At 43.5% G+C, this 22,382-nt stretch overlaps 1 protein-coding gene across 1 annotated transcript in view; it reads right to left on the bottom strand.

The window, feature by feature from the left end:
* Positions 1-22,382, bottom strand: part of LOC115114878 (cadherin-24-like) — a 127,442-nt gene that overhangs the window by 42,764 nt on the left and 62,296 nt on the right. Inside the window, exon 5 of the mRNA XM_065013616.1 lies at positions 5,066-5,247. Within this exon, the coding sequence (XP_064869688.1) occupies positions 5,066-5,247 (182 nt within the window). The remainder of the gene's footprint in view (positions 1-5,065; positions 5,248-22,382) is intronic.

Genomic DNA, 22,382 nt, shown 5'->3' with positions numbered 1-22,382 from the left:
AACTGTTTACCCACCTACCTACTGTATACCCACCTACCCACCTATCTACTGTATACCCACCTACTTACTGTATACCCACCTACCCACCTACCTACTGTATACCCACCTACCCACCTATCTACTGTGTACCCACCTACCTACTGTATACCCACCTACCCACCTATCTACTGTATACCCACCTACCTACTGTATACCCACCTACCCACCTACCTACTGTATACCCACCTACCCACCTACCAACTGTTTACCCACCTACCCACCTACCTACTGTATACCCACCTACCCACCTACCCACCTACCTACTGTATACCCACCTACCCACCTACCTACTGTATACCCACCTACCCACCTACCCACCTACCTACTGTTTACCCACCTACCCACCTACCTACTGTGTACCCACCTACCCACCTACCTACTGTATACCCACCTACCCACCTACCTATTGAATACCCACCTACCCACCTACCTACTGTATACCCACATACCTACTGTATACCTACCTACTCACCTACCTACTGTAGATCCACCTACCCACATACCTAATGTATACCTACCTACTCACCTACCTACTGTAGACCCACCTACCCACCTACCTACTGTATACCTACTCACCTACCTACTGTATACCTACTCACCTACCTACTGTATACCCACCTACCCACCTACCTACTGTATACCCACCTACCCACCTACCCACCTACCTACTGTTTACCCACCTACCCACCTACCTACTGTATACCCACCTACCCACCTACCCACCTACCTACTGTATACCCACCTACCCACCTACCTATTGAATACCCACCTACCCACCTACCTACTGTATACCCACATACCTACTGTATACCTACCTACTCACCTACCTACTGTAGACCCACCTACCCACCTACCTACTGTATACCTACTCACCTACCTACTGTAGACCCACCTACCCACCTACCTACTGTATACCTACCTACCTACTGTATACCCACCTACATACTGTATACCCACATACCTACTGTATACCCCCCTACCTATCTACCATCTGTATACCTACCTACCAACCTACCTACTGTATACCCACCTACCCACCTACCTACTGTATACCCACCTACCCACCTATCTACTGTATACCCACCTACCTACTGTATACCCACCTACCCACCTACCTACTGTATACCCACCTACATACTGTATACCCACCTACCTACTGTATACCTACCTACCTACTGTATACCCACCTACATACTGTATACCCACATACCTACTGTATACCCCCCTACCTATCTACCATCTGTATACCTACCTACCAACCTACCTACTGTATACCCACCTACCCACCTACCTACTGTATACCCACCTACCCACCTATCTACTGTATACCCACCTACCTACTGTATACCCACCTACCCACCTACCTACTGTATACCCACCTACATACTGTATACCCACCTACCTACTGTATACCTACCTACCTACTGTATACCCACCTACATACTGTATACCCACATACCTACTGTATACCCCCCTACCTATCTACCATCTGTATACCTACCTACCCACCTACCTACTGTATACCTACCTACCCACCTACCTACTGTATACCTACCTACCCACCTACCTACTGTAGACCCACCTACCTACCTATCTACCTACCTACCTACCTACCTACCTACCTACCTACTGTATAGCAACATATCTACTGTATACCCACCTGCCTACTGTATACCCACATACCTACTGTATACCTACCTACCCACCTACCTACTGTAGACCCACCTACCTATCTACCTACCTACCTACCTACCTACCTATTTACCTACCTACCTACCTACCTAGCCTCCACCTGCCCACCTTATTCTCCCCCTTTCACATTGAAAACCTTATATTCCCATAGCCAATATTGAAGAGCCCAAGAGACGACAGCCCTAAAATAATTTTTGTTCAATCTCTTCTATTTCATGCTATAATAATATTTTTTGGGGAGAAGTGAGATAAAAGCTCCATGTTGGAAGAGTAATTGTAGGTTTTGTTTGGCGTCTGAATCCGAGGGGAGATAGGTGAAGGAGGTGAGAGGAGGTGTTTATTTGTTTTCATGTCATTTCTCCAGTCACTGAGCACACGGTGAATTGATCACTTCTATCTCTCTCTGCAGGATGCTGCTTAGACGTTCTCTATGTTGTTTTCTCTCTCCCTCTCCAACTCTCTGCAGGATGCTGCTTAGACGTTCTCTCTATGTTGTTTTCTCTCTCACTCTCCAACTCTCTGCAGGATGCTGCTTAGACGTTCTCTCTATGTTGTTTTCTCTCTCACTCTCCAACTCTCTGCAGGATGCTGCTTAGACGTTCTCTATGTTGTTTTCTCTCTGCCTCTCCAACTCTCTGCAGGATGCTGCTTAGACGTTCTCTGTTGTTTTCTCTCTCCCTCTCCAACTCTCTGCAGGATGCTGCTTAGACGTTCTCTCTATGTTGTTTTCTCTCTCACTCTCCAACTCTCTGCAGGATGCTGCTTAGACGTTCTCTCTATGTTGTTTTCTCTCTCACTCTCCAACTTTCTGCAGGATGCTGCTTAGACGTTCTCTATGTTGTTTTCTCTCTGCCTCTCCAACTCTCTGCAGGATGCTGCTTAGACGTTCTCTATGTTGTTTTCTCTCTCCCTCTCCAACTCTCTGCAGGATGCTGCTTAGACGTTCTCTCTATGTTGTTTTCTCTCTCCCTCTCCAACTCTCTGCAGGATGCTGCTTAGACGTTCTCTCTATGTTGTTTTCTCTCTCCCTCTCCAACTCTCTGCAGGATGCTGCTTAGACGTTCTCTCTATGTTGTTTTCTCTCTCCCTCTCCAACTCTCTGCAGGATGCTGCTTAGACGTTCTCTCTATGTTGTTTTCTCTCTGCCTATCCCACTCTCTGCAGGATGCTGCTTAGACGTTCTCTCTATGTTGTTTTCTCTCTGCCTCTCCAACTCTCTGCAGGATGCTGCTTAGACGTTCTCTCTATGTTGTTTTCTCTCTGCCTCTCCAACTCTCTGCAGGATGCTGCTTAGACGTTCTCTCTATGTTGTTTTCTCTCTCCCTCTCCATCTCTCTGCAGGATGCTGCTTAGACGTTCTCTCTATGTTGTTTTCTCTCTCCCTCTCCAACTCTCTGCAGGATGCTGCTTAGACGTTCTCTCTATGTTGTTTTCTCTCTGCCTCTCCAACTCTCTGCAGGATGCTGCTTAGACGTTCTCTCTATGTTGTTTTCTCTCTGCCTCTCCAACTCTCTGCAGGATGCTGCTTAGACGTTCTCTCTATGTTGTTTTCTCTCTGCCTCTCCAACTCTCTGCAGGATGCTGCTTAGACGTTCTCGCTATGTTGTTTTCTCTCTGCCTCTCCAACTCTCTGCAGGATGCTGCTTAGACGTTCTCTCTATGTTGTTTTCTCTCTCCCTCTCCAACTCTCTGCAGGATGCTGCTTAGACGTTCTCTCTATGTTGTTTTCTCTCTGCCTCTCCAACTCTCTGCAGGATGCTGCTTAGACGTTCTCTCTATGTTGTTTTCTCTCTCACTCTCCAACTTTCTGCAGGATGCTGCTTAGACGTTCTCTATGTTGTTTTCTCTCTGCCTCTCCAACTCTCTGCAGGATGCTGCTTAGACGTTCTCTATGTTGTTTTCTCTCTCCCTCTCCAACTCTCTGCAGGATGCTGCTTAGACGTTCCCTCTATGTTGTTTTCTCTCTCCCTCTCCAACTCTCTGCAGGATGCTGCTTAGACGTTCTCTCTATGTTGTTTTCTCTCTCCCTCTCCAACTCTCTGCAGGATGCTGCTTAGACGTTCTCTCTATGTTGTTTTCTCTCTCCCTCTCCAACTCTCTGCAGGATGCTGCTTAGACGTTCTCTCTGTTGTTTTCTCTTTCCCTCTCCAACTCTCTGCAGCTCAAACAAAGCTCTTTTTCAGCCTGCCTGTCTTCCTTTGGATGTCTTGTTCTGCCTCATTGTCTCTCTCTTTCACTCTCTCTCTTCCTGGTGTTTTTGTTCTGGCTGCCTCGCTAATTTCACTCTCCCTTACTCTCTTTTCCTCCCTGCTTCCACTCTCTCCGTACCCCTGCCTCCACCCCCCTCCTATCCACACCCAGTCCCTCACCCATCTCTGTTTCCCCTTCCCTCTCCCAACTCTCACTCTCTCTCTCTTCCCCCTCCCTATACTCTTTCTCTTATCACAGTAACTCATCCCTGGGCCTGGAAATCCCTTCCAACTCACCTCACAAACCCTGGGAGGGGGGGGGGGGGCTGTCACAGTGACACACACACACACACACACACACACACACACACACACACACACACACACACACACACACACACAGAGACAGGTTAAACTACTCAAAGACACAAATTCACACACTCACTCAGCATTCACACTGGATGACCACCAGAGGTGCGTCAGATTCTCTCTTATCTCAGATCTAAGTGGCAGGCTATATTAAAGAGCAGTGTATATTTTTAACACTCACACACTGTCTGTGCCTTTTGAAGGCTCATTCAGCTTCAAATAGCATATTTCATGTCTGAGACAGACTAGAGGTCTTTGGTTTGCTGCTATTGATGTCAGTCAACATCACACATGAGAGGCCTACTCACAGGTGTGAGACACACACAAACACGTAACACACACACGTAACACGCAATGCACACATGTAACATGCAACACACTGTCATCTCTCATCACCAACCACACTTCATTATTGGAGTTGCTTGTGTGATAACCCAGAGTGACAGTCAGTTCTAGTGGGAATCATTTAGAATCAGACAGCATCAACGGAAATGAGCTGATTCAATAAGCACACACACAGATATGGCCATCTGACTCACAGAGAAAACACTAGACATATATCTATCCAGCATAGCAGTGACTGCACACCTTCTCTGGAGCGTTTTGAGGGAGAACTGGCCAAATCAACAGGCTCACATGTGTCCTCCTCTCCTCCTTCTCATCATCTGTTCCATTATTCCATCCTGTTCTGCCCTCCCTCATTCCCTCCATCCCTCTCTGTCGGCTGACACCCAACATGCTCCATCGCTCACTCCTACATACCTCTTCCCTCTCACCTTGTTCAGGGTGATCACGGCCTCTTGGTTCGTTCCGCTGATGTTGAAGGTGTCCCCCGTCTCTCCTTCCAGGATGGTATATTCCAGCTTGGCATTGTCGCCTAGGTCAGCGTCTGTTGCTGAGATACGGCCCACCTCCGCCCCCAGAACAGCCAGCTCTGACACAGAGAAGGACCACATACCTGGAGAGAGGAAGGAAGGAAGGAAGGAAGGAAGGAAGGAAGGAAGGAAGGAAGGAAGGAAGGAAGGAAGGAAGGAAGGAAGGAAGGAAGGAAGAAGGAAGGAAGGAAGGAAGGAAAAAGAGAGATTTAGACAAGGGATTTGATGTACTGTACAACAGGGAGGAGGGGCTGAGGGAGAAAAAGGGTGATAGAGAGTGAAATGAGGGCGTGGTAGGAGACAGCGACATCACAGGCGCTGAAGGTTACACAGCACTTATTTATCTTGTTTATGTCGTTTGTGTTTGGTGAGGCGAGATAGAGAGGACTCATCAAATGTCAATGACTGTGTCTGTCTCCTGCTGTTATTTCTTCTCCGCTAACAAGCTTGACTATTCATCAAGGACAGATAATAAGCCTGTGGTTCCTCTCCACTCAGTCATGTTTAAACATGCAGGGGCATTTACCTTTTAGTGCTCTTCACGTTAAATCACCACATTAAAATACCCTTTTGTTGGAGCTACAGTTTATATTACCGTGAAATACACAGATCCCATGACTCACTCTCTGTCTGGGAAAGAGCCGTACAGGAGGTAACTCAGTAACAACTCGGCATTTCTCACACAGTCCATTCCTTAAACTTCACTTCAGTCGTTTACTGCATACGGACCATTGACTCAAGTGACATGTTCGAGGGAGGTGGGGTTAAAGAAAGAAAGATATATATTTTTTGCCTTACACGCACAAAATGTACGTGCCCATTCAGCAGAGCAGCTATGTACAGTACAACTAGTTATTGGTGGAAAAATCAGATAAACTCCGGGGCTCAGACAGAATAACATTGTAAGCGGCGCTTTGTAAAGTAAAAATGATAGCCAGCACTTCAGCCAGACAACATCACGACTACGTCAAACACACAAAGAGTAAGATAAAGGATTTATCCACCCACATCAGATTAAGACAAATGGTAGATAAGGACGTTATGAAAAGATAAACAATGTGCTCGACTTTATGTGGGTTAAGACCAAACGTGGACTTAAGACAAGGACATGTGAGCATACAGTTGAAGTCGGAAGTTTACATACACCATAGCCAAATACATTTCAACTCAGTTTTTCACAATTCCTGACATTTAATTCTAATAAAAATGCCCTGTTTTAGGTCAGTTAGGATCACCAATTTATTTTAAGAATGTGAAATGTCAGAATAATAGTAGAGAGAATGATTTATTTCAGCTTTTATTTCTTTCATCACATTCCCAATGGGTCAGAAGTTTACATACACTCAATTAGTATTTGGTAGCATTGCCTTTTAATAGTTTAACTTTGGTCAAACATTTCGGGTAGCCTTCCACAAGCTTCCCACAATAAGTTGGGTGAATTTTGGCCCATTCCTCCTGACAGAGCTGGTGTAACTGAGTCAGGTTTGTAGGCCTCCTTGCTCGCACACACTTTATCAGTTCTGCCCACACATTTTCTATGGGATTGAGGTCGGGGCTTTGTGATGGCCACTCCAATACCTTAACTTTGTTCTCCTTAAGCCATTTTGCCACAACTTTGGAAGTATGCTTGGGAGCATTGTCCATTTGGAAGACCCATTTGCGACCAAGCTTTAACTTCCTTACTGATGATGTCTTGAGATGTTGCTTCAATATATCCACATCATTTTCCTACCTCATGATGCCATCTATTTTGTGAAGTGCACCAGTCCCTGGGCATTATGAACAAACAGTTCTATTTTTGTTTCATCAGACCAGAGGACATTTCTCCAAAAAGTACGATCTTTGTCCCCATGTGCAGTTGCAAATCGTAGTTTGGCTTTTTTATGGAGGTTTTGGAGCAATGGCTTCTTCCTCGCTGAGCGGCCTTTCAGGTTATGTCGATATAGGACTCGTTTCACTGTGGATGTTGATACTTTTTTACCCGTTTCCTCCAGCATCTTCACAAGGTTCTTTGCTGTTGTTCTGGGAGTGATTTGCACTTTTCGCACCAAAGTACGTTCATCTCTAGGAGACAGAACGCATCTCCTTCCTGAGCGGTATGACAGCTGCGTGGTCTCATGGTGTTTATACTTGCGTACTATTGTTTGTACAGATTAACGTGGTACCTTAAGGCATTTGGAAATTGGTCTACAATTTTCTTTCTGGGTTCTTGGCTGATTTCTTTGGATTTTCCCATGATGTCACGCAAAAAGGCACTGAGTTTGAAGGTAGGCCTTGAAATACATCCACAGGTACACCTCAAATTGACTCAAATTCTATCAATTAGCCTATCAGAAGCTTCTAAAATTGTCCAAGCTGTTTAAAGGCACAGTCAACTTAGTGTATGTAAACTTCTAACCCACTGGAATTGTGATGCAGTGAATTATAAGTTAAATCATCTGTCTGTAAAAAAGTGTTGGGTAAAATGACTTGTGTCATGCACAAAGTAGATGTCCTAACTGACTTGCCAAATCTATAGTTTGTTAACAAGAAATTTCTGGAGTGGTTGAACAACAAGTTTTAATGACTCCAACCCAAGTGTATGTAAACTTCCGACTTCAACTGTAAGTGCGCCATTTGCAACCATGATGAAAAATCCCCTGTTGCCAGGCATTTCAATAGCCATAATCATAAACTAATTGCCTTGCGTTATATGTGCATTGAATTGGGGAAGGCACCATGTACGGGAGAGATAGAAATAAATGACTTCTCCAAAGAGAAGCATATTGGATAGACTGCTTGAGCACTCTTACCACAGCAGGCCTCAATTTTTTTGTGGTAGTTTATAAATATGTAGGCCAAACATTTAGGCAATGACATCATAATGTGTCTGTATTGTGTGTTTATAGCTATAGTATATTGTTATTTTTATATATTGTTAGTTTCCCCCACAGCTCCCCCAAATCAAATCAAATCAAATGTATTTATACAGCCCTTCGCACATCAGCTGATATCTCAAAGTGCTGTACAGAAACCCAGCCTAAAACCCCAAACAGCAAGCAATGCAGGTGTTGAAGCACATTGGCTAGGAAAAACTCCCTAGAAAGTCCAAAACCTAGGAAGAAACCTAGAGAGGAACCAGGCTATGAGGGGTGGCCAGTCCGCTTCTGGCTGTGCCGGGTGGAGATTATAACAGAACATGGTCAAGATGTTCAAATGTTCATAAATGATCAGCATGGTCAAATAATAGGTTTGGGACAGGTAAGCACGTCCGGTGAACAGGTCAGGATTCCATAGCCGCAGGCAGAACAGTTGAAACTGGAGCAGCAGAACGGCCAGGTGGATTGGGGACAGCAAGGAGTCATCATGCCAGGTAGTCCTGAGGCATGGTCCTAGGGCTCAGGTCCTCCGAGAGAGAGAGAAAGAAAGAGAGAATTAGAGAGAGCATACATAAATTCATGAAGGACACCGGATAAAACAGGAGAAGTACTCCAGATATAACAAACTGACCCTAGCCCCCCGACATATAAACTACTGCAGCATAAATACTGGAGGCTGAGACAGGAGGGGTCAGGAGACCCTGTGGCCCCATCCGATGATACCCCCGGACAGAGCCAAACAGGAAGGATATAACCCCACCCACTGTGCCAAACCACAACCCGCACACCACTAGAGGGATATCTTCAACCACCAACCACCATCCTGAGACAAGGCCGAGTATAGCCCACAAATCTCCCTAGGGGGGGGGCGCTAACCCAGACAGGAAGATCACATCAGTGACTCAACCCACTCAAATGACACACCCCTCCTAGGGACGGCAAGAAAGAGCACCAGTAAGCCAGTGACTGACTCAGCCCCTGTAATAGGGTTAGAGGCAGAGAATCCCAGTGGAAAGAGGGGAACCGATCAGGCAGAGACAGCAAGGGCGGTTCGTTGCTCCAGAGCCTTTCCGTTCACCTTCACACTCCTAGGCCAGACTACACTCAAACATATGACCCACTGAAGAGATGAGTCTTCAGTAAAGACTTAAAGGTTGAGACCGAGTTTGCCTCTCTGACATGGGTAGGCAGACCATTCAATAAAAATGGAGCTCTGTAGGAGAAAGCCCTGCCTCCAGCTGTTTGCATAGAAATTCTAGGGACAATTAGGAGGCCTGCGTCTTGTGACCGTAGCGTACGTGTAGGTATGTAGCGTACGTGTAGGTATGTACGGCAGGACCAAATCAGAGAGATAGGTAGGAGCAAGCCCATGTAATGCTTTGTAGGTTAGCAGCAAAATCTTGAAATCAGCCCTTGCCTTGACAGGAAGCCAGTGTAGGGAGGCTAGCACTGGAGTAATATGATCACATTTTTTGGTTCTAGTCAGGATTCTAGCAGCCGTATTTAGCACTAACTGAAGTTTATTTAGTGCTTTATCTGGGTAGCCCGGAAAGTAGAGCATTGCAGTAGTCTAACCTAGAAGTAACAAAAGCATGGATTCATTTTTCTGCATAATTTTTGGACAGAAAGTTTCTGATTTTTGCAATGTTACGTAGATGTAAAAAAGCTGTCCTTGAAACAGTCTTGATATGTTCGTCAAAAGAGAGATCAGGGTCCAGAGTAACGCAGAGGTCCTTCACAGGTTTATTTGAGACGACTGTACAACCATTAAGATTAATTGTCAGATTCAACAGAAGATCTCTTTGTTTCTTGGGACCTAGAACAAGCATCTCTGTTTTGTCCCTCTGCTGGGATCTCTTGATTGGGCCAATACTGACTGAGAAGTCATAATTATGCCTTTTAACCTGTGTGGTATTGTTGTCGTGACATTGATTGCCATTGCCTTTGCATGCTGAAGAAGGGCTCATACGCAAAGCGTTCGAGCGGCAATAAAAATATGTAAATGTAAGTTTATTCAACAGAGTGCTGTCCTGTTTATGTTCTTTAGATAAGGACGTTATCCCTCTCAACAAAACACAGGAAAAAGGTTCAATCCAATCGATACAAAGGATGATTTATGGGAGAATATGATGTTAGCCATCACTTTAAAGATTAGGCGAAAGCAAAAATCGCGTTTATGTTCTACTTCAAACATGAGGACAATGGGGGGGCAGTACAACATCCAAGAGCATCAGCTGGGGCCCTTAGTGGTCCTTCAGGGGACTGTAGTGGCCCTTGAGAGAAAACTACTCTCTCGGGTCCTTCACCTGCTCTTTGATCATATGGTCCATGCAATGACCACCTTCCTCATGCACTCTAGCAGCTGTCTTTGCTTAACAACTGATTTAGGAACAGCTTGTCCTATCCCAATCCTATCATTTTTCCTGACCACAAAAACCCATGTTTTTTGCTGGTCATGTTTCTGTTGAAGGAATTTTGTCAATGTTGACTAAATAATGTATACATTAGCCATAGAGTTATAACTCACAGAGTTATAAGTTGTCTGTTAACGAATGTGTTGGTACATAGGCAAAGAAGAAGGGTCAACAGACAACTCGTGACCACAGTGAAACTAACAACAGGAAAGATGTCTGGTCCCCAACCAGGGTGGGGAGAACCCGTTGGGTGTGGAGTAGATTGTGTAACATATGGTAGCAGGCGATAAGCAATGTATATGTTGGAATGGAATTGAAAAAAACAGCTTTGTCATGGTCCAGGAGGAGGAGAGACATTTCCGTAAGACATGACGCAATGTGGGATATATAAACTGAGGTACTTTGTGATTATATTCAGTACTCTCGAGAATAAACGCTACAAATTGATTTTGAGACTGGTCTCTGTCCATTTTATGCAAATAAGTATCTTACAAATTCTTAGAAATGGACGGAGTGTTTTAATTGAATTGGTTAATGAACATATAGGAATTAAATTCCTTTAACAGTTTCCTCATCATGTTGGTCAGGAAAAACTTCTGTCCCTTCTGTGTGTGGGTGTGGTGTCCTATGGGGTTGGCTGGGCACTATGTCAGCAAAAAGATACAGGCTATGAATAATAAATACCTATTCGTTGTATTGTAATAGAGAAAGAACAAACCATGTATATAATGTACAATTCATCTTCTAAGGCAGTGAAACATGAAACTCAGCATGCTTATGCCCACAAGACTCTGGGCCAAGGCATGGGCCTGCCTACTGAAGTGGACATGTGCCAGTGAATCAACATTACATATCAGCTTATGTGCCATGACTATGAATCAACCGTCTGGGACACTGGGCACCAGAATGAAAAAAACAGCCCACAAAAAAAATCCTATTACTAATGACACCCCAAAATAGATCCATTCTACAGATGAGAAAATCTCTCTCTGTGATTAACATACAAAACTTGAACAGTAGTCTGTATGTTGATATACTACTTGAAGGCAATCGTACATCTCAGAAAAGCTATGTTACACAAGAGCAGTGATATATATACACACACACACACACACACACACACACACACACACACACACACACACACACACACACACACACACACACACACACACACACACACACACACACACACACACACACACACACACACACAGCTGTAGAAGTGCTTGAGTGAATGGGGGGAGGTGTGGTGGCAATGGTAAAGTAATCATTATCAACTTTCCTATCACCATGTATAGTGAAACTGGCAACAGAAATCATTCATCATATTCACTGGACCAGGCGAGAGGGACACAGAGTGGAAATAATAGCTCCAAATTATACAAGGACAGGATGCCAACGCAACAATAATTACACATCACTTGAAACAGGAAAATCAAGCCCTCTTAAAGACAGGAAGGAACAGAACATGTGATCTCCCCTGGTCTCTATTCTCCTGGCTCTGGCCATTATGGTGTGATGTGGTGAAACAGCATGGGGACCAAAGGAGGTTGGTGGCACCTTAATTGGGGAGAACAGGCTCGTGGTAATGCCTGGAGCGGAATTAGTGGAATGGTATCAAATACATCAAACACATGGGTTTCAGGTGTTTAATGCCATTCCATTTGCTTCGTTCCGGCCATTATTATGAGCTGCTCCCCTCAGCATTCTCCGGGGATGGGGACACAGGCTCAATGTTCTATGCCTCTCTGATAAAGCGCTCCCCACCAGGCCCTGGTAATTGTGCTCAGGAAAGAGAATCGAAGTCCTTCACTGTGCTCTGCTCAAACCCATTTCTAACAGACACCTTCTGCTCCTCACCATCATCCCCCTCACCTCACAGGAGAACCATTTTTTTTCTCAGACTACTTCACTGTTCCATGGTTCACTTACGGACACCGTGATTGGTTATGGTTCCCGGGTAAAGCGTGGTGATTGGTGGAAACGAGCCACAGTTGATGGGGAGATTAGTGAAGTGACAGCCAGTGGGAGTTAATTAGGGGCGGATGTAGTTTAATACAGGTTTATTCCTGTAAATAAGACCTCAAGAGTGACATCACACTGACACAGGAGGACGAGGAGGATGGAGGGAAGAGGATGAGGAATGGGAGTGAAAGAAAGATAAGGAGAGAGGAGGTGACTAGTAGTAAAATCGATAGTGGAAAGGGGTCATGGGTTGTGAATTCCTTGAAATGAAAAGGAAAAGAGAGAAGAGAGGACAGGACAGCAGGGAGTAGTGACTCACTGCAGGGCTGGATACACTAATAATAAAAAGAGAGAAGAGAGAAGAGGACAGCAGGGAGTAGTGACTCACTGCAGGGCTGGATACACTAATAATAAAAAGAGAGAAAAGGACAGCAGGGAGTAGTGACTCACTGCAGGGCTGGATACACTAATAATAAAAAGAGAGAAAAGGACAGCAGGGAGTAGTGACTCACTGCAGGGCTGGATACACTAATAATAAAAAGAGAAAAGGACAGCAGGGAGTAGTGACTCACTGCAGGGCTGGATACACTAATAATAAAAGAGAGAAAAGGACAGCAGGGAGTAGTGACTCACTGCAGGGCTGGATACACTAATAATAAAAAGAGAGAAAAGGACAGCAGGGAGTAGTGACTCACTGCAGGGCTGGATACACTAATAATAAAAAGAGAGAAAAGGACAGCAGGGAGTAGTGACTCACTGCAGGGCTGGATACACTAATAATAAAAAGAGAGAAAAGGACAGCAGGGAGTAGTGACTCACTGCAGGGCTGGAACACTAATAATAAAAAGAGAGAAAAGGACAGCAGGGAGTAGTGACTCACTGCAGGGCTGGATACACTAATAATAAAAAGAGAGAAAAGGACAGCAGGGAGTAGTGACTCACTGCAGGGCTGATACACTAATAATAAAAAGAGAGAAAAGGACAGCAGGGAGTAGTGACTCACTGCAAACACTAATAATAAAAGAGAAAAAGGACAGCAGGAGTAGTGACTCACTGCAGGGCTGGATACACTAATAATAAAAAGAGAGAAAAGGACAGCGGGGAGTAGTGACTCACTGCAGGGCTGGATACACTAATAATAAAAAGAGAGAAAAGGACAGCAGGGAGTAGTGACTCACTGCAGGGCTGGATACACTAATAATAAAAAGAGAGAAAAGGACAGCAGGGAGTAGTGACTCACTGCAGGGCTGGATACACTAATAATAAAAAGAGAGAAAAGGACAGCAGGGAGTAGTGACTCACTGCAGGGCTGGATACACTAATAATAAAAAGAGAGAAGAGGACAGCAGGGAGTAGTGACTCACTGCAGGGCTGGATACACTAATAATAAAAAGAGAGAAAAGGACAGCAGGGAGTAGTGACTCACTGCAGGGCTGGATACACTAATAATAAAAAGAGAGAAGAGGACAGCAGGGAGTAGTGACTCACTGCAGGGCTGGATACACTAATAATAAAAAGAGAGAAAAGGACAGCAGAGAGTAGTGACTCACTGCAGGGCTGGATACACTAATAATAAAAAGAGAGAAGAGAGAAGAGGACAGCGGGGAGTAGTGACTCACTGCAGGGCTGGATACACTAATAATAAAAAGAGAGAAAAGGACAGCAGAGAGTAGTGACTCACTGCAGGGCTGGATACACTAATAATAAAAAGAGAGAAGAGAGAAGAGGACAGCGGGGAGTAGTGACTCACTGCAGGGCTGGATACACTAATAATAAAAAGAGAGAAGAGAGAAGAGGACAGCGGGGAGTAGTGACTGCAGGGCTGGCTACGGTAGTAATAACTCTTGGAGAGGAGAGGTCCGAGAAACAGGGGGAGAAAAAGAGGAGTAAAACCCGTCTTATCTGAGGAGGAGGCTTTCTGTTTCTTCTGAAGGGTGGCATGCGTTGAGTTAGGAGAGTCATTAAAAAAGTGTCTCGCTGGCTGAAGCACATGCACTGGTTGAAAATAGCCTGAATAAAATCTGCATCCATTTAGTTATTCCATCACACAAGCACTTATAGTGGATGAGGCTTAAGCGAAGAGGACAGTGAGACAGAGAAGGGGTGGGTGAGCGCGAGAAGAGATTTAGGCATAAACATTAGTAGCCTGAGAGAGAGAGAGAGAGAGAGAGAGAGAGAGAGAGAGAGAGAGAGAGAGAGAGAGAGAGAGAGAGAGAGAGACTAGGCTATCTGACAGACTAACTGGACATCACAGCACAACCCTAACACTGCAGGACCAGACAACAAAGGATTAAAATAGAGCGCCTGCAGGATGAATGAGTCCTCCACTACATTACTGCCACACTTAGAGAGACAGGGTTAATATTACATACTGTATTTACCTCATGAATGGATGGACCTCTACATGAATGGATGGACCTCTACATGAATGGATGGACCTCTACATGAATGGATGGACCTCTACATGAATGGATGGACCTCTACATGAATGGATGGACCTCTACATGAATGGATTGGCCTCTACATGAATGGATGGACCTCTACATGAATGGATGGACCTCTACATGAATGGATTGGCCTCTACATGAATGGATGGACCTCTACATGAATGGATGGACCTCTACATGAATGGATGGACCTCTACATTAATGCTGTAATGAATAGGGGGAGGTGACCAGTCCCAGATTTTCCGGATTGACTGACCTTTATGTCTTAAAGTAATGATGGACTGTCATTTCTCTTTGCTTATTTGAGCTGTTCTTGCCATAATATGGACTTGGTCTTTTACCAAATAGGGCTGTCTTCTGTATACCACCCCTATCTTGTCACAACACAACTGATTGTCTCAAACACATTATGAAGGAAAGAAATTCCACAAATTAACTTTTAACAAGGCACACCTACTATTTGAAATCAAATTTTATTGGTCACATACACATGGTTAGCAGATGTTACTGCGAGTGTAGCAGGCGGTGATACAGCCCAACAGGATGCTCTCAATTGTGCACCTGTAAAAGTTAGTGAGTGTTTTCGAAGACAAGCCACATTTTTTCAGCCTCCTGAGGTTGAAGAGGCGCTGTTGCGCCTTCCTCACCACACTGTCTGTGTGCATGGACCATTTCAGTTTGTCAGTGATATGTACAAAAAGGAACTTAAAACTTTCAACCTCCACTGCTCTCCCGTCAATGTGGATAGGGGGGCTGCTCCCTTTGCTGTTTCCTGAAGTCCACGGTCATCTCCTTTGTTTTGCTGACATTGAGTGAGAGGTTATTTTCCTGACACCACATTCCGAGGGCCCTTACCTCCTCCTTGTAAGCTGTCTTGTTGTTGTTGGTAATCAAGCCTACCACTGTAGTGTCGTCTGCAAACTTGATGATTGAGTTGGAGGCGTGAAATTCACGCAGTCATGGGTGAACAGGGAGTACAGTAGAGGGCTGAGAACACGTTTGTGCACTTTGTGGGGCCCCAGTGTTGAGGATCAGCGGAGTGGAGATGTTGTTTCCTACCTTCACCACCTGGGGGCAGCCCTTCAGGAAGTCCAGGACTTAGTTGCACAGGGTGGAGTTGAGACCCAGGGTCTCAAGCTTAATGATGAGTTTGGAGGGTACTATGGTGTTGAATGCTGAACTGTAGTCAATGAACAGTACTCCTCTTGTCCAGATGGGATATTGCAGTGTGCAGTGTGATGGCGATTGCATCGTCTGTGGACCTATTGGGGTGGTAAGCAAATTGGAGTGGGTCTAGGGTATCAGGTAGGGTGGAGGTGATATGATGCTTGACTAGTCTCTCAAAGCACTTCATGATGACAGAAGTGAGTTCTGCGCGTTGATAGTCATTTAGTTCAGTTACCTTAGCTTTATTGGGAAAAGGAACAATGGTGGCCATCTTGAATCATGTGGGGATAGCATACTGGGACTGGGTGTGATTGAATATGTCCATAAACACACCAGCCAGCTGGTCTGCGCATGCTTTGACAACACGGCTAGGGATGCCGTCTGGGGTGGCAGCCTTGCGAGGGTTAACACGTTTAAATGTTTTATTCATGTCGGCCATGGAGAAGGAGAGCCCACAGTCTTTGGTAGCTTGCCGTGTCGGTGGAACTGTATTATCCTCAAAGCGCGCAAAGAAGTTTTTAATTTGCCTGGGAGCAATACGTTGATGTCCGCGACGGGGCTGGTTTTCTTTTTGTAATCCGTGATTGTCTGTAGATCCTACCACATATGTCTCGTGTTTGATCCGTTCAATTGAGACTCCACGTTGTCTTTATACTGACACTTTGCTTGTTTGATTGCCTAATGTAGGGAATAACTACACTGTTTGTATTCTGCCATGTTTCCAGTCGCCTTGCCATGATTAAATGCGATGGTACGTGCTTTCAGTTTTGCGCGAATGCTTCCATCAATCCACAGTTTCTGGGTACAACATCTCCTATACACTTCCTTATAAACTTGCTTACCGAGTCAGCATATACGTCAATCTTATTGTCTGAGGCTACCCGGAACATATCCCAGTCCACGTGATCGAAGCAATCTTGAAGCGTGGAATCCGTTTGGTCAGACCAGCGTTGGATAGACCTAAGCACGGGTGTTTCCTGTTTTAGTTTCTGCCTAAAGGAGGGGAGCAACAAGATGGAGTCATGGTCATTTTTTCCAAAAGGAGGGCGGGGAGGGTCTTGTATGCATCGCAGAAGTTAGAGTAGCAGTGGTCGAGTGTGTTACTCGCTCGTGTACTGCAGTCGATATGCTGAGAGAATTTAGGTATCCTTGTTCTCAGATTACCTTTGTTAAAATCCCCAGCTGCTGTAAATGCAGCCTCAGGATATATAGTTTCCACTTTGCATAAAGTCCCGTGAAGTTCCTAGATGGCCGTCTTGGTATCCGCTTGCGGGGGGATATAAACGGCTGTGACGATAACCAAGGAGAATTCTCTTGGGAGATGATATGGTCATCATTTGATTGTGAGGAATTCTAGGTCTGGTGAACAAAAGGACTTGAGTTCTTGTATGTTGTTACAATTACACCATGTGTCGTTAATCATGAAACATACACCCCCGCCCTTCTTCTTACCAGAGAGATGTTTGTTCCTGTTGGCGTGATGCACTGAAAATTCTGTTGGATATACGGACTCCGGCAGCAACTCCCCAGTTAGCCATGTCTCTGTCAAACATAGTATGTTACAATCCCGGAAATCTCTTTGTAAAGCAACTCTTGCCTAATTTCATAGACTTTGTTAACTAGGGACTGGACATTTGTGAATAATATACTCGGAAGCGGTGGGTGGTGTGCACGCATCCGGAGCCTCACAAGAAGACAGCTCTTCTCCTCCGATGGCGTTGTTTTGGGTCGGCCTCTGGAATCAGTTAAAATGATCTGGGAGGTGCAGACAAAGGATCCGCTTTGGGGAAGTTGTATTCCTGGTCGTAGTACTGGTTGCGCTGGTAAGTTGAGGGCTCTCTGATATCCAATAGTTCTTCCCGGCTGTGTGTAATAACACTTAAGGTTTTCTGGGCTAACAATGTAAGAAATAATAAACAAAATACTGCACAATTTCCTAAGGACCTGAAGCAAAGCTGGGGCAGCAGATAGCCGAGTGGTTAGGAAGTTGGACTTGTAACCGAAAGGTTGCCAGATCAAATCCCAGAGCTGACAAGGTAAAAATGCCCCTGAACAAGACAGTTAACACACTGTTCCTAGGCCGTCATTGAAAATAAGAATTTGTTCTTAACTGACTTGCCTAGATAAATAAAGGTTAAAAAATCTCTATCAGTGCCATCTTTTTGTTTCCAGCTGACTACCTCATGAAGCTGGTTGAGAGAATGCCAAGAGTTTGCAAAGCTGTCATCGAGGCAAAGGGTGGCTACTTTGAAGAATATAAAATGTATTTTGATTCGTTTAACACTTTTTTGGTTACTACATGATTCCATATGTGTTATTTCATAGTTTTGATGTCTTCACTATTACTCTACAATGTAGAAAATAGTAAAAATAAAGACAAACCCTGGAATGAGTAGGTGTGTCCAAACTTTTGACTGGTACTGTACTGTATGTTCACACACAATGAAAGTTTAATCAAATTCAAGTTTTCCTAACAGTAATTGAGCGAACAGGTTTGACATGTTCAGAAATGTGATTTTTCTGTGTGTTATATATATTTCCACACTATGAGGTTGAAATATTGTAAAAAATGTTAAAAAATATGATCATTCCATTTTAGTGTAAACAGTGTTTGAGAAGACCGCCTGAAATAGCTGCTTTGGTGGGATGGAGTTTTGGCCTGCCTGGTTACATCACCAGGTGGTCAATTAGTTAATATAAGAAAGAGAGTTCCAAACCTGTCTGCCAATAAATGCTAGTTTTCAGTTTTCCCATCCCCACTCAGAACACTCCCAGACAGTCCGAGCAAAATTATTGCTTGGGAAATTGCTCTTGCTAAGACGCTTGTTGTTGTTGACTATTTTTGCTGAAAACAATCATGTTAAGGTACCTAAATATCACCCAGAAATGTTCTGATATTGAGATAAAAATGGCTGCATTGGGCCTTTAAGCTCTTAAATTTGACCACCTCAGTCAAAGATGATTAAACAATTATGAATAGGCCAAAAAAAGAGAGATTACTTACTTACTTTTCCACCATGCTGATCAGAAGAGCCAAATGATGTGATCTGCTGTGAATCATTTAACTTAATGGAATGGTCCATTACTCTACAGGAGGAACTTGTTTGCATAACAGGGTTGGCCATAAATGAGGGACAGACGTAAATGCATCACTGACTAATCACATGAATATAATAATAATATTCAGAAATAACTTTGTCAAAACAGTAAAATAGCTAGGTTTTTACAATGATGGTGAAACTTTGAGAAATTGTTGGATTAAGTGGGTTGAAATCTTCCTAGAAGTGACACAGGGTTGAGGGACATGTCAAAATGCTGTATTTTGGCACTTTAGCAAGCCATTATTCAAATAAAGAAATGTGATTGATTTAATTCTCCATATTACAAGTCTAAGCCGTTGGGGGCCTTTACTACTATAGCCTGTAAAAACACATTGAAAAACACATTCATAAATGTGACCGACCACATTGATTTGGTCTTATGTAGCAAAATTTGAAATGGTATCTTTTACATTGGATAAAAGCAGAGACACAGAGCTACAAAATGATACAATATATCATACACTGCATTTGAGGAACAATGGGGAGGTATTTCTGCATTGAAAGTTGATAAACTTGTCACCTCACTTTTGAAAAAATGGCCTTTGAATATTTTGGTACCTACTGGAGAGCTCTTCTCTGTCTACACCCATTCAGAATTGTTCACATGCTCTTAAGCTTTAGCCCCCACTCAAACTCTGACAATTTTACTCGCCCTAGCGGAGCTGGTTAGGTTGTTTTCATGTTATCCAGAGCATTGGTGACTGTAACTGTGCTGCTGGCAACAATTTAATTATGCTTTTTTGCCAACATTGGCCATATTCAACCGCTGTAGAGTGTTAGTAAATTCATCAGTTATTCTGCGCTCTGGCATACCAAGACGAGAATGCTCTGAAATCGAACGCACCCGAAATGGTTACTTGCATAGTGGAGACATGTAGCTAACTCGCTAGCTAAACAATGAACCATAATCCCAACTCATGACGTTACTACCGTGCATTGAACCAACCAGGTTCAATGTTAGCTAGTATTAGGCTATAAGTAGCCAAGCAAATGGCTCTGAGATACGAATAATAAGATCATGCATGTATTGTTAGCTAGCGAGCCAGTCAGCTAACGTTAGCTAGCTAACAGTACACTTTAATTTGAAATGAAACCACTTTCTGTCAAAATTAGAAATGTGTAATATCTGAAAATGCAGCTAGCTAGACTATCTTACCCATATACACCATGGATGGACATGTCTCCTGTCAGATTTCATGGTTGCTGTTAGTTTGAAGATGTAATCCGGAGACAGGTGGTTTCTCAATCTTAGCTATCATACTCGAATTCCACTGATTTCAAAACTCGGTCCTCCAGATAGAGGAGAGAAACATTTATGCAGTTTTAATACACAATACATGTTTTAAAAAGGTTTGTTAGACAGGATTACCTACACACTGACCAGCTCAAATAGACAGATAGCTTTATGGCAGACCAATCCAAACTCATCTCTTGGCATGTCCATCCCACTCGTTATCTCAGCCAATCATGGCTAGCGGGAAGGTTGCTGACTTTTTCTGTGTCTAAACCAACTAGGCTCGTAATTTAACCTGTTGAGTGAAGGGTGCAGTATTTTGATGTTTGGATGAAAAACATACCCAAATAAAACTGCCCATTTCTCAGACCCAGAAGCTAGAATATGCATATAATTGTCAGATTAGGATAGAAAACACTCTAAAGTTTCCAAAACTGTCAAAATATTGTCTATGAGTATAACAGAACTGATATCGCAGGCGAAAACCTGAGGAAAATCCAACTAGGAAGTGCCTCCTATTTTGAAAGCTCCCTGTTCCATTGCATGCCTTCCCTCCATTTAAAGGGATATCAACCAGATTCCTTTCCCTATGGCTTCCACATGGTGTGAACAGTCTTTAGACATAGTTTCAACCTTTTATTCTGAAAAATTAGCGAGAACGATCACATCGCGTCAGTGGATGGCTGGGTGCCAGCAGAGTTTTGCATGAGCAACAGCTTGGAGCAGACATTTTCTCTCTTTCTCCTATTGAAAAAGCTACGGTCCGGTTGAAATATTATAGATTATTTATTGTAAAAACAACCTGAGGTTTGATTATAAAAAACGTTTGACATGTTTCTACGAACTTTACAGATAGTATTTGGAATTTTTGTCTGCCCCGTCGTGACCGCTCGAGCCTGTGGATTACTGAACATAACGCGCCAACCAAATGGAGGTATTTTGGATATAAAAATAATCTTTATGGAACAAAAGGAACATTTATTGTGTAACTGGGAGTCTCGTGAGTGCAAACATCTGAAGATTATCAAAGGTAAGCGATTCATTTTATTGCTTTTCTGACTTTCGTGACCAATCTACTTTGCTGCTAGCTGTTTGTAATGTTTTGTCTGCTGAGAGAGATGTCCTTACATAAACGCTTGGTTTGCTTTAGCTGTAAAGCTTTTTTTAAATTTGTTTATCTGACAAGCCAGGTGGATTAACAACAAGCTAAGCTGTGGTTTGCTATATTGCACAAATATTTGTAGTAATTTCATTTTGAATTTGGCACCAAGAAGTGAACAATTGTATTCATATTTACAGATGGCATACACGTTTGTTATTAAGGCACATGAAAGTTCACAAGTTCGAGAAGGGATTTCTGCCAAAAAAATGCATTTTAGTTAAAAAACATTTACGCAAAATAGACCTAGTTTCCTGAACCGGGTCACAAAATGATAATAAGGAATAGAATTGTGAAGTGTATGTCATATACCTAGGGGATAAAAGAAAGCTCAAGAAATATATTTCATTTCTTATACACATATTTAACCCCTTATTTTTGTTGGCACAAAATGACCTCCATACTTCCATTCATTTGTATGGGTTACCTTTAGATGAGTCCCGTGACACCTGTGGGATTCGTAGAGCGAAACAGAGAACATCATCGGATTCGTGAGAATAGAGTGGTCATATTAGTTTATAGGCCGTTTGGATGCTACAGATATTTTTGATCTGATCTGACAAACAACAATATGTAACTTTTGGGGTGCAATCAAATTCACATAGAATGTGTGTTACAGATCTGTCATTCTCAATGGAATCAAGTCCAAGAAGCGGTAGATATGTTCTATGTGTATTTCTATGCGTCCCATTCTTAAGTTTTGTTTTTGCATCTTTTACTCTCGGTTTTGTACACTATCTTCAAACAGTTAAAAGCTCAATATTTTGGTTATGGAAAATATATTTTAAATATATAGTGGTTTAGATAGTTTAGATGGTACAATGATTATCTACTGTACACTATACTTGCTTGTTTTGTCACATAAACTGA

The sequence above is a fragment of the Oncorhynchus nerka genome, linkage group LG9b, assembly GCF_034236695.1.
Source record: "Oncorhynchus nerka isolate Pitt River linkage group LG9b, Oner_Uvic_2.0, whole genome shotgun sequence".
Taxonomy (NCBI): domain Eukaryota; kingdom Metazoa; phylum Chordata; class Actinopteri; order Salmoniformes; family Salmonidae; genus Oncorhynchus; species Oncorhynchus nerka.
Note: the sequence above shows the minus strand (reverse complement) of the source record. Positions and strands in the feature narration are given on the sequence as shown.